The sequence below is a fragment of the Numenius arquata genome, chromosome 3 (assembly GCF_964106895.1).
Source record: "Numenius arquata chromosome 3, bNumArq3.hap1.1, whole genome shotgun sequence".
Classification (NCBI taxonomy): Eukaryota; Metazoa; Chordata; class Aves; order Charadriiformes; family Scolopacidae; genus Numenius; species Numenius arquata.
In genome coordinates, this window is record NC_133578.1 from 57096637 (window position 1) to 57109520 (window position 12884).

At 38.0% G+C, this 12884-nt stretch overlaps 1 protein-coding gene across 42 annotated transcripts in view; it reads left to right on the forward strand.

The window, feature by feature from the left end:
- RIMS2 (regulating synaptic membrane exocytosis 2) overlaps positions 1–8250 on the forward strand; it is a 471979-nt gene extending 463729 nt beyond the window's left edge. For 41 of the 42 annotated variants that reach the window (XM_074145864.1, XM_074145875.1, XM_074145871.1 and 38 more), the window contains 5 exons: positions 4072–4213; positions 5588–5700; positions 6450–6551; positions 7448–7587; positions 8032–8250. In XM_074145864.1, the coding sequence (XP_074001965.1) occupies positions 4072–4213; positions 5588–5700; positions 6450–6551; positions 7448–7587; positions 8032–8250 (716 nt within the window). The remainder of the gene's footprint in view (positions 1–4071; positions 4214–5587; positions 5701–6449; positions 6552–7447; positions 7588–8031) is intronic. The other variant, XM_074145901.1, reaches the window with a different exon arrangement.
- Positions 8251–12884: the final 4634 nt, after the last annotated feature.

A 12884-nucleotide genomic window follows, 5' to 3' on the forward strand; every position in this document is an offset into this window, starting at 1 on the left:
AATTGTGGGAACAAATAATTCCACGTGTAATTCAGAAAATGTGGCCTGTGGAGTCTATTTGCAGTAACCATATTAGTTAAATTACCAGTGTGATTAACTATAAGAATGAATGTGCCTTCATAAATGCCAAAGTAATTATTTCTGGTAATTTATTCCACTCCTTGCAATATGGCCACAAGAATCTGAACTAGTGTTTTTCAGATAATATATTCCATATTTTGTGATGGGGACTTGAGAGAAATTTCTTCTTTCTAGGGCAATTAGATTATACTAATTTGGAGAACATTTTCAATGTTCTTTAATTAGAGTTTAATAAATTGTGAGTAAGATGATTTTCAGTGTAGGTGGTCAGCAATATACTTAGCAACAAAGTACACTACTAGACTCTCTTGTTTCCACATCCTTTCATTTGGTAGGATTAAAAGGAGCGTGCATGAGTTACGTGTATATGTATAAATACTTTATGATTATAAAACCAAACCCTGACTTTTACAAGGGCACCAGTTACATGTTTATTTCTGTGTTAGTGGCAGATGCTCCCAAATTATTCATCCAGTTAGAGATTAGCATCACCTCAGTTGGGCTCATTCAACTGTGTGTTTGTTTTCACAATTGTTTTTGGGAAATGATCTGTCTTAAAAGAAGAAGAACAACTTTAAAATGTGGTGTTGGTCTGTCCCTTTTGGGCTGGGTCCAGTGCAGAATGCAGCCACACAAGTAGTTGAATTAGCATAACAGAGGAGGTTTTAATTTCCAGGCAGGAATGAGGGAAAACAATTTGGATTTACTGGTGTGGTGAGACCTTCAACCACATCTTCCACCAACTACAGTTGGAAGTATGGCACCAAAGGCTATTTATTTAATTACTTTGCATTTTCATTGCTATTTGCAACCTTTTAATTATTTTAATGTTGAATTCATGAAACAATTTATGGCTTATATAAATTCTGTCTTTGCTTTTAAATTGTTTGAGGGATTGTAAGATCATATTTGGTTCGTTATGTTTTTCCAGGGACCAATGTATCGCTAAGATTGTGGGCAATCGAGTGTAGATATTTCTCGTATGTATTATTACATATTAGTTTATTTATCTCTAAAATAGTGGCTCAGGAGTCATGTCTGTGAAGTGGGGGTTCTTCTGTACTTCTATTCCAAATTACCATTTTGCTGTTAAATCTTCAATTCTTATTTCAAGAAGCATCAACATCATGATTAGGAGCCTTATTGCTGAAAGGTCAGATCTTTCTCTTTTGGGACCATCAGAGAGCTCTGCTTGTTTCTATTGAAAACTCAAAAATAGTTATTCACATAGCCTCTTTTTGGCCCTCCTTAAATTCAATGTTAGGGTCAAAGTAATTGGTTCACACACTTATACAAATGTTGGATATCCTATGCGTGCCTAAATTTCATCCTGTATCAAAGTTGTATCTTCTCAGCTGTTGGCCTGTCTTCATGTGAACCAGAGCACTTATTTCAGTTAAAATGAATGCAGGAAAGTAAAACTGCTTAAAAATAAGGTTCAGAGGGATGCTAGGAACAGCTGGTGAAACACACATGCCTCTATGAAGAATAAAAAGGCAATTGCACCAGTTCTGCCTTGATTTCTCAGTAAATTGATGTGCAACAGATTTGTGGATTTTTTTCTGTGAGTGTTCTGCTAGAGTGAAGACACACAGACTTATAATTCTAATTCAGAAAAATATCTGCCTTACTAATTAATACAAGTTACTATGTACTCCTTCACATATCACATACTCAAAGTCATAGTTATCCCAAACCCCAAAATCTTTGAAAGATATGATATGAAAAGATTAAGAATCATGCAAGGTGGAGATGTTTTGTTAAATTTGCATGAGAGAATTCATGTTTGCAACAATAAGCTGAGAATGCCTACCATTCAACAAGATTAATGCTTACTAATCAGAAGAGCTCTTACAATGGAAGAGTAATATCCTGTAACAATATCTTAATGAAAAGAGCATGGGCCTTCAGGAGTTGTAAGCCTTTCACATGTAACGATGACACACAGTACCTTTCTACAAATCTATAGCACTTTTTTTTTTTTTTTTCCAGGCAGTTTTGTGGGAATATTTCTTTGATATGAGTGAGTGGATTTCAGAACAACTCTGGACCAGTACTGGAAGTCAGCTGCCAGCTTTCATTAGTTTAATATAAATAATAAAACCAGCAGACACTTGGAGCATTACAACCCAATAGAAATTAAATTGTTGACTTCTGCCCTTCATTTTTCATATGTCACATTAGCCTTGTATCTTTTTTACTTGTATTTATTGCACCAGATATTGATGGAATTTTCAGAATTAGTTTTGACATAGTGAAAAAAATATTTCCCTCTGTTGAATACTAAATTCATGGGGGTAGCTGAAATTCTAGAGCAAAATTCCTACTTCTGTTATTTTTTAGGTACTGATTAAAAGTTATGGTCTTAAGGAATGCGTAGGAGGCTTGTAATAAGCAATATGATTTGAACTACTCATGATACTGTTATAGAAATGTCTCATTACTGCTAAATATTGCAGTGTTATTAAATCTTTCTGGACAAGGGGCCAGTGGGTTTCCACAGTGTTTTGTATGTCTATTGCCCACTTCACTAAAATTCCCAGGTTCTTTATCTGATCTAGTGTCCTTCCTGGCTCGAGGGCCTCAGGAGCGTTCCTGGGAAACTTCAGCCCACTCTGCAGCCTGTAGGACAGAGTGATACTGAGTGGAGACCTTGAAATCGATGTCCCTCTCCTATTCCCTGCCCAGGGGTGCAGGTCCTCTTACTCTAAGCCAGCTCCTGAGCTCACATGCCCTCCTCAGGGTGTCAGAGTCCTTGTCCCAGTACAATCTTCTCCCTTTCTCATTCCCTTTTTTCAAATCCCCTTTTTCAAATCCCAAAGCTTCACTGACGCCACAGGTCCAGCTTCTGTCCTCTGGTACATGATGAGCCAGAGGAGAAGTAAAGGGTAGTAGAGGCTAGAAATCACTGCAGAAGAGGGGTGAGTCCCTAGATATCCTAGGATCTTGGATATACTCTACCCTCGTATCAATATTTAAGAATTCCAGTATCATTTGGTGACGTGTACATTTAGAGTTATTGCTCTTTCATAATATCAGTATATCACTGGGCTGAAGTCAGGAGGGTCTTGAAAAGATAAAAGAAATTGGATTGCAGAATTGGGAACAGCATTTAAAATCAGAAACTACATGGATTGACTGTGTTATTTGTGAAAGAAACACTGAGGCTTCATTCCTACTATTTTCTTTCTTTTTTTTTTTTTTGGTAATGCTTGCAGTATATCTTCCAGCTGAGGTCTTTATCAAAATTCCTACACTCAAATGCTACTATACTTAACTTTTGAGCATTTTTTCCCTTCTCTGATACCCAGCTATCTGTCACATTGCTGTTTTGTCAAATAAAATTTGCCTATGCAAGCAGGTACAAAAATTGTTACTCTTGGAGGTGGTAATAAAGTTTCATATTGTGCATAAAAGTCAATACTATATTTTTTAGATATGAAGTTAAAGCAGCTAGCGAAATGAGAGAAGGGTGAATAGAGAAGACAGAACAGGAAAGGTTCTTGATTTGTTGTTTACTGTCATCAGTAATGGATATCTGTAACTTGATTTAGCAGATAATGACCAAATGTTTTTAAATCAAATAATTCATCTGAATTAGAACATTCCTCAGACAATGCAGGTTTTGACATAATGGTAACATTTAAATTGAATTCCTAAAAGGGATGTATTCATCCAGAGAAAACATATTTTAAGCATACTAGATTATGGGTAATGTAAATCTGGTTACCTCTGTGGGCAGACTTGTGTTTTGCGTATGCTGTCTGCCTTGGAAAGCAGGCAGTGACAGAACTATGGTCCAGTAAAAGAGATTTACAACGCTGCTTGCCTAGTATTAAAAAAATGGTAATTTTAAAATGGAAGGTTTGGTACAGGTCAGTAATTTCTGGCTTTGAGTGTTTCTGCCAGGAGGAGCGGCAGTGTGCTGCCTGCAGGGCCCCCCAGCTGCAGTGGCATGGTTCAATGGGGGCTTCTCTTTTGTCTCCGCAGAAGCAGGGGGCAAGAAGCTACGGAGCACCGTCCAGAGGAGCACTGAGACAGGGCTGGCTGTGGAGATGAGGAACTGGATGACCCGTCAGGCCAGCCGGGAGTCAACGGATGGGAGCATGAACAGCTACAGCTCTGAGGGAAAGTAAGCAGAAGTTATTACTGTGGTTACCTGGTGCTTCCCCATGAAACTGGTAGTTAGACAAAGGTCAGGTAAGCGCTGTAGGTCTGTTCAGTAAGAATTCCCTTCACAAGCTAGTGTCACTAGCTAGTCTTCCCCTCTGACCAAAAGAGTCTCCCATTGTTGGTACAGGAAAGATGAGGATCATTTCTACAGTGCTGTGAGAAAGGCACCTGGTGGCTCAGAGCCATCAACATGCAATGCGACAGGAGGGGAAGCAGGCACAGTGCATGGGGTAAAACACAAAAAAGGACAGGTTCTCTGCTGAAAACTCCATGTGTATGTCTGTGCTTGCAGAGCAAAGCATTTCCAGAGTATTTCCAGGTGTCATTCACTGAGCTCAAGACTTTTTCAGAGATTCTGCTAATTAATCCTGAAGAATGGTCTAGGCAGATGTATGAGTCTGTCATGCGTCATACTTTTCATAAAAGCCCAAGTTAAAGACTTCTGACTGGTATGTCCAAGGCACTGCCCAGAAAAATCTTATTGTGAATAGTGGTATTCACAGCAGTAGATGATACTCCTATACCGGACAATATATCTTACATGTCCAAGTTGATGCGTTATATGCACTTGAGATGGACATTTATTTATAGTTGGTCGTTACAAATCTCATTAGTTCTTGTTGCCTTGTAATGGGTCACAGATAATTTATGGCAAGATTTTGAATTTTAAGTTACTTTGGTCATTTGCCACAATGGATTCAGTTCCATTATTGAATATATGTCATTCTCAAAGACATTTTTAACAAAATTTTTATAATGAATGCTGATTTTAAAAGGTGATTTTAAAAATAGTGACCAGTATTCAGTCTAATGTAATAATTTTACTGGATACATTTGGTATCCAGCCATTGAGTTCATGTTGACTGAGAAATGTGAGCAATTTTACCTTCGTGTAACTAAATTACTGTAAGGGCATTGTTTTGTTACTGACCTGATCTCATATGAATACTACAATAGTTAACAGTCTTTAATATATTTTTAATATATTGGGAAAAGAGAGCTTACTGGAAAAATACTAAAATAATTAACAGTGGTCTTCAATATATTGGGAAAAGAGAGCATGCTGGAGAAATATTAATGTGGAAATTAGACTCAGTGAGGATTAGCACTTCCTTCACCTGTTTGTTTATATGCTGGAGGCCAAATTGCTGCTTGTTGAACACTGGGAAGTTTTGAAAATTACAGTAATTGTTTTGTAATCTTGTCATTGTAAATAAATTCCTTGAGAGCAGTAGTACCAAAAATATAAATGCTAAATGCAAAACATCTAGAAAATAAAAAAGGGTAAATTCAAGTGTATTTATTGATTTTCTTTTCAACATTATTTTTTTAGTTTGATTTTCCCTGGTGTGAGGTTGGCTGCAGACAGCCAGTTCAGTGATTTTCTGGATGGACTTGGTCCTGCCCAGCTTGTAGGGCGACAAACTTTGGCAACACCATCAATGGGTAAGCATTTATGTCCTACAGATAAAATATTATCTCCTAGGTCTGGTAATTAGAACATAGACATTATCTAGGTTCTCATTCTTTAGATATGGATTTCACATGTGTCTTTGAACAGCTCAGTTAAGACCAAAACTATAACCTCAGCCAAAGTTAAACATAATTGTGGGTGTTCATTAGGACACTCAAAAGTAGAAAAGTGCTTTGAAAAAATCAGTCTTTTCTCTCTTCTGCTTCAGTTTTCCGTCTTTAAAAACGTGGCTAATGAGACAAGTCCTTTCTCTGAATCACTTGGATACTATTGAATAAAAATGGGAATTTAGGTGCTAACTATTTATTATTGTGCTTACAGATTTTTTTTTTATATTCGTAAGTATCTTTTCAAACCTTGTCTTAAACTAGAGGCATAGTGAAGAGATTTCAAGCAGTTTTACAGAGCTGCTTCATATTAATTTCCTTGCTGCCTTTTTATCTGACATTCATAAGACAAAAAATAATTTAATTTGGAGTGATAGGGGCATGAGAAAAGGGAGAAAAGGTGTTATTGCAGGGTTTTTTAATTATTTACTAGCATAAACAGCAGTGAAGAGGCTACATACTAAGTTATCTAGTAGTGTTAAAATCTGGGTCATACTTACTGGTGGAAAGCAGATGATACAAGCCATCACATATTCATCCTAGAACTTCCCATAGCTTTTCATATGTTTAGATATTTTTGAATTACAATGCCAGGATTTCTTTTTCTTTTCTAGGAGATATCCAAGTGGGAATGATGGACAAGAAGGGACAATTGGAAGTAGAAATAATCCGAGCTCGTGGCCTTGTTGTAAAACCAGGTTCAAAGACACTGCCAGGTAAGGAAGAAAAATCTTAGCAACAAGAATAGAGTTCTACCAGAAAAATGCAACAAACACTGACTTTCTGAGGCTTTGCTGTTCAACTTAAGTAAACTCTCAGCAGTTCACATGTCAGTAGGTTACAGTAACGTACACTGAAATGGAAAATGTACTGAAATGGTATACAAGCTTTCAGATGGTGCAAAAAATGAGTCCTACATTTCCTCCTACAGGAGGAAAAAAAATGCAGACTGGTGTCTGATGTATTTTAGTAATAACAAATACATCCTTCGTTATGGGCTAGAAAGGAAAGTATGTACTGGACACCTGATATAGGAATCTTAGGGGTGAAGAGGGTATCAACAAGAAGTGTGGAATAGGTTCCTACTTGAAAAGTGGACCAGTATTTGATACTTACTGCTTATTTTATAATATGATGTCCTATAACACTACGTGAAAAGGACAATATAATGATATTTTTAGCAAGCTCTTCTGCTTAAATAGAAATTGTGTCAGAGTCTTTTCTTCACTGATTTTCACCTTGTAGATAATTTTAAATTATTAACAATTTGGAGCATTGATCCAAATCTCACCAAAGTCAGTGCAAGTCATTCATTTACTTAATAGGCCTATTTTGCATACTGTACGGTATAGGGATACTATATATAGGAATATCTGATTTTTCCAGGTCAAAATCTAAATTTTTTCATGGCAAAAGAGACATATAAAAAGAAGTAAAGAAAAAATTATACTAGGGACAAAAGTACTAGGGTGCTTTGCATGGGAATAAATGTTAATATTGCTTGTGGAGATTTGTTCATTTAAGTTATATAAGGCAGATTTTATCATATGGTGATAGAACACTCCATCCGTTATGTAAGTAATCTGGACTTCTTTATTTTCTTTCTTCTAAGCACCATATGTAAAGGTGTATCTATTAGAAAATGGAGTCTGCATAGCCAAAAAGAAAACAAAGGTAGCAAGAAAAACGCTGGAACCGCTTTATCAGCAACTTCTGTCATTTGAAGAGAGTCCCCAAGGCAAAGTTTTACAGGTAATTTGCATCAATATTCTTCTAGATCTGAAAATGTGGCCTGTACAGTTTTTATTGAATAAGTTTCAAACTTCCTTTCTTGCTTCACTTGATGAGTTCTCCTATTTCTAATGCTTGTTGAGCGCATAAATACTGCAGTAACAACTGTTGATGCAAGTAGAAACTGCTGAGCAAAAGTTAGTTCTAGATTCTTTTGGCTCTGCTATATGTACAGGCTCCTTCTCTCACTCGACTTTCTTTAGTATCGTGGGTAACTGCTCTGTTACTTCCCAGGTAATTTCTGTCGCTGCCTCATGCTTATACACAGAACTAAACTATACCAGCAGTTAAATATTTCATTCTGTAGTATAATTAAGCAAGCAGAGACGTTTGAAGAATCAAATTGGATCTCTCGTCATTTTTTGCTGAAATGTTTCTATTTTCTTGTGTTTCCTTTGCTAACAGATAATTGTTTGGGGAGACTATGGACGTATGGATCACAAGTCCTTTATGGGAGTGGCACAGATACTTTTAGATGAACTGGACCTGTCCAACATGGTGATTGGGTGGTTCAAACTCTTCCCTCCTTCTTCCCTAGTAGACCCAACTTTAGCTCCTCTCACTAGAAGAGCTTCCCAATCATCTCTTGAAAGTTCAACAGGACCTTCGTATGCTCGCTCATAGCAGCTGTGAAACTGTTGTCATAGCAACCAGCGTTACAAAAAAAAATAAAATTACAGGTCGCAAACCCTGGTAACACTGCATGCTTAATGTTGTGTCTTCTGAGCCTGTTTCTAGGGCTGCAACGCGATCCTGTGTTCTCAAGGAAGTTGCACACATTGTGCCCTACAGAAGGCCCTCAGGTGAAGGACTGAAGTCATGAAGAACTGATAGGTTTGAAGTTCAGGGACACTCAGTTTTGGTCCAATCTGAAGCCATGGACTAAACTAAAAGAATCAATCTGTTTCATGCAACAAAAGTCCTTTTCAATGGCATATCTGTTTTGTTGCTCCCGTTTCTTTATTTATCTGCCCTCCCCTCCTAAAGCTTGGTTATGCCACAGAAATGGAGTTACCCTCCCATGAAGCCATGTTACAAGTCAGTGGATTAGCAGACATTGGAAGAAAAGAAGAATGTAAGGATGCTAGAAAAGTCAATTGTTGTTTGAAACAGTTGCTTGAGATCCGAAAACTCTTCATACTGAAAAGGTTCAAGACTTGAAGCGGCGGGCTTCATACCTCCAGCTATAGATACAGTGAAAACCCAGATGTGATGGACTCTCTGAAAAATAAAATTCTGTGGATATACTGTACTGTATGAAATTAAAGAAACTTTTTTGCATGGACACAGATTTAGCTGAACACTTAAATTATTTTCTTGGGGCTGCAACTTGCAAAAAAAAAAAGAATAAATCAGCCATTTTCAACAATTTATATTATTTTTAAAAATAAATTTCACTAGTGCATGGTTTTAAAGGGAAGAGAATGCAACAGGGTGATACAAAGACACACCACGTTTATCATTCTTTAAACCGGTCATGGTCTGTATTTTTGCAGACGTATATTAAAAATAAAAAATAATTTCTAGCAAATATTTAAAATTCTGTTTATGTGACAAGAAATAAGTGTAATATATTAAATTTATTTAAATGTAAAAGGTACAAGCCTTGTAAAGTTCAACATAATGTGCAAATTGTACACTTCTTTTACCTCCTCCTTTCTCTATCTCTCTTCCCAGTCTCCCTTTTTCCTTTTGCTCTTTTCCCCCTCTACCTCCCAGGATGATCATCATATTCTAAAATGGCTACCTTTTGACTTATTACTCTCTTATGCCCCATATTTGGTTCAGGGTTGCAGATTGTTCTGCATTTCTGAATTATTTGAGAAAAATATTGTTTAAGAACTTACTTTTTTTCAAGCATGTTGAAAAGGATTTTGCAACATGGCTTGGGAGTACATTAATGTAATTCAGCATGTATTTGATAAAGAAGATATTTGAACTTTTTGCAATTTATTGTACAGTGCATGGTAACTTATTTTCTTTTTTTCTCACCTTCAAATTGAATTCTACAGCAAAATACTGGAATCATGTGGCCATTGTAAGATGTCTTCAATAAATTTGTTTTCAGCACCAGCATCTTTCATTCAAAGGTTGAACTATCATTTCTTGAAGGTTTATGGAAAGAGGAAAAATGAAGTACCTGGTTGGTTTTAGAAAATAAATTTAAACACTTTTATTTGCACTAAACCAAATTAATTGCTACATTTTTGAGATTATGAAAGCAACAAAGGTTAGTAATTCCCACAGTTCTTCTGCTGTAAAGTTCAATTTTCATAAACTACATTTGTGTTGCAAAAGACATAAGTAATATCAGTCTGAAAAATTCAAATCTTTGGTTTGTAAAATAGCCTTAAAGAAAGCTTGTCAGTACCACTCCGACAGCTATTTGACACCATTTCCAGAACCCTCACTGCAGTAAATGGTTCTTCAAACCCCTGTTTTTTGTAGCAGACAGTAACTACCGTTGGGTGGTGCTGCAAGTTCAAGCTTCTCATTAAATTATGTTATTTAAAGGGAATGTAACTGGCTAACATTTAATAACAAAATATCCTTTTTTCTGGGTCTTTGTATGCCTTTAATACCTATTTAAGGTTTAATACTGAAACCTTGCAATAATTTTTGAAATATACATTGCATTTACCTTTAAGGCCACACAATATTATTCTGATTTTATTTGAAAATCTATTAAAGTTTCCCATTAAGAAATCGTACATGCCTCATATGAGGGCAAAAGTAATAACAGTATCACTTAAAATGCCTTTTACTTTGTGCAATATCATATAAATCAAGATTGTGTCTTGTCTTCAGAGTTTATATAATGGATTATTGTTAAGTTAATGGACAGACTGGTAAAATTATATTTATTGAAATAATTTAGACACCTGTCTACCAGCAGCAAATAAATACTACTAACATGCAGTCTACAATATCCCCTAGGATATTAAACAAAAATACATAACCATTTTCCTGATACTGTGAGATGTGCTCACACATTCTTGTATGCATAGTCCTATATAAATTATTTCAAATTTTAAAATCAAGGACATGACGCATGGAAGGTTTGTACATACTTGTCATTATGCAGTATTTATTTTAAAAAAATTAATGTATTTTTTTTAATTTTCACACGTCTGCAACTCTACTTATGGTTTAGTCATGTAAATAGCACTATTCCAGTGATCACTGCTGTCTTGTACATAGTACGTTTTAAAAAGTTAAATGGAATTACAGTTGGGAGAAACAACAAAAAAAAAAGGGCAGATTAGGCCTGTAATGAACACCAACTAATGTAAATCAAACTCATTCTGGTGATGGTATTTAACACTTTAAATAAAACATTTTCTTTACAGAACTTGCGTGCAGTGCTTTGTTGCTTTTCTCTGAGATGGTCAGCAGCATCCTTTAGCCGAGTTTGTGGGAAACAGCACATGCAGCTTTTCTTCTCAGAACAGTGCTGCAAACGAAATGCCATTTTTAGGATAACACATTCACTGCCAGAGGTTTTCGGACCTTGCATGCACGCAGGCAGGGGGAGTTGGGGGAGGCTGGGGCTGCCTCTCCCCCAGCTGGGCATCGGGCTCTGCACTCCGGCCGCACTCCTGCCCTCACACGCGCCTGGCTCCAGGGCTGGAGCTGGCTCAGAACTGCCTAATCCTGTGAAGATGTGCTCAAATTCTGATATAACCGGCACACTCAATGTGCTGGGACTGTGAAGTGCTACTGCCAGATGGTGTGGAGTGGCCCTGCCACCTGGTTAGGCTTCCAGCTCAAGGTGGCTGTTGGGGATGGCTGTGAACCAAACTCCCATCCTGTTCCTGGGTCTGTCGGGACGGCACTTCCCGGCCTCTCCAGAGCAATGCCAGTGGTGTTCCCTGCCCAGGTACGGTTCCTGCCACTGCTTCATTCACTAGGATTGTAGCAAGGTGGGGGGTCGGTCTCTTCTTCCAAGTATCAAGCAATAGGACAAGAGGAAATGGCATCAGGTTGCACCAGGGGAGGTTTAGATTGGGTATTAGAAAAAAATTTCTTCACCAGAAGGGTTGTCAAGCACTGCTACAGGCTGCCCGGGGCAATTGCCACCCCTAGAGGTATTTAAAAGACAGGTAGGTGTGGTGCTTCGGGACATGGTTTAGTGGTGGTTTTGGCATTGTTAGGCTGATGGTTGGACTCTATGATTTTAAAGGTCCCTTCCAACCTAGACAATTCTATGATCCTATGAAAGCTCTGGCCTTAGATTTTCAGCTGTTGAACTACAATATTAAACAGTTTGGACTGTAAAAAGAGTAAGTTTATAATCTTCTACCCTATCCCTCAATGCCACCTAATATCAGCTTTTTTTAATTATTTTTATGATCAGGGCACAAATGAGGATAGAGTACCCAGCCAGCAGTGGTGGCTGATGGGGCTTATGCAGCCTCTGCAGCAGGGAACAGGCAGTGGTCCAACACCTCTCCTGCCATAAAGATGGTAGGAGTGGAGGTTTTTCTCGCTGCCCAACTCCTCAGAGGCAGCACAGACAGTAGTGACTGGGCAAAACTCGAGCGCTGCCAGAAAGTTGGGTAGCTATGGCTTGGAAAATTACTGGAGACTGAGAGGCTGGCTGGTGGTTTGCACAGGAAAAGCTGAGCGTTTGATCCCGGATATAAGGTGAAAGAAAAGCACTGAGGTACTGCCAGGAGATAAAAACTCGAGGAAAGCAAGTGTGTGTTGGGCAGAGCGCTGGCGGGAATTATGAGGAAGGTAAACCCAATGGTTTGTTGTACTGCATCTGAAAGTGGAATGCTGGGGAAACAGACCCAAAATTCTGGCATGCTAACTAAACTGCTAACATCCCAGCACATCACTCATCTCTGCTAATGATAACATTGCTGCTGCAAGGGTGAAAGGGCAGGCAGGGACCTGGGTCGGAGCAGGGCTGTGACAGTGGATGAGGTTGCCCAAAGCCCTGCAGAATATCACCTCCAGCCCTGTGGTGGGGTGGGCAGCAGGGCAGCCACCCGCCTCCTGCCATAGCTGGACACATCAGAGCTCATCTGCCTTTGCCACTCTTTAGAAATAAACACAATTACAGTCAACAAAACTTGAGAAGACATGCTGATACAGCTGTACAGGCCAAAAAAAAGGCCGCAATATACTATTTTTCTAAAGGGTCCTTTTTTTCTTTTAGACAGTTACTCAAGATTGTTTCCCCTCACCAACACCTTCTTGCCCACCTCCACTTAATTTAAAACAAAACAAAACTGTGTATCGTTTTAATC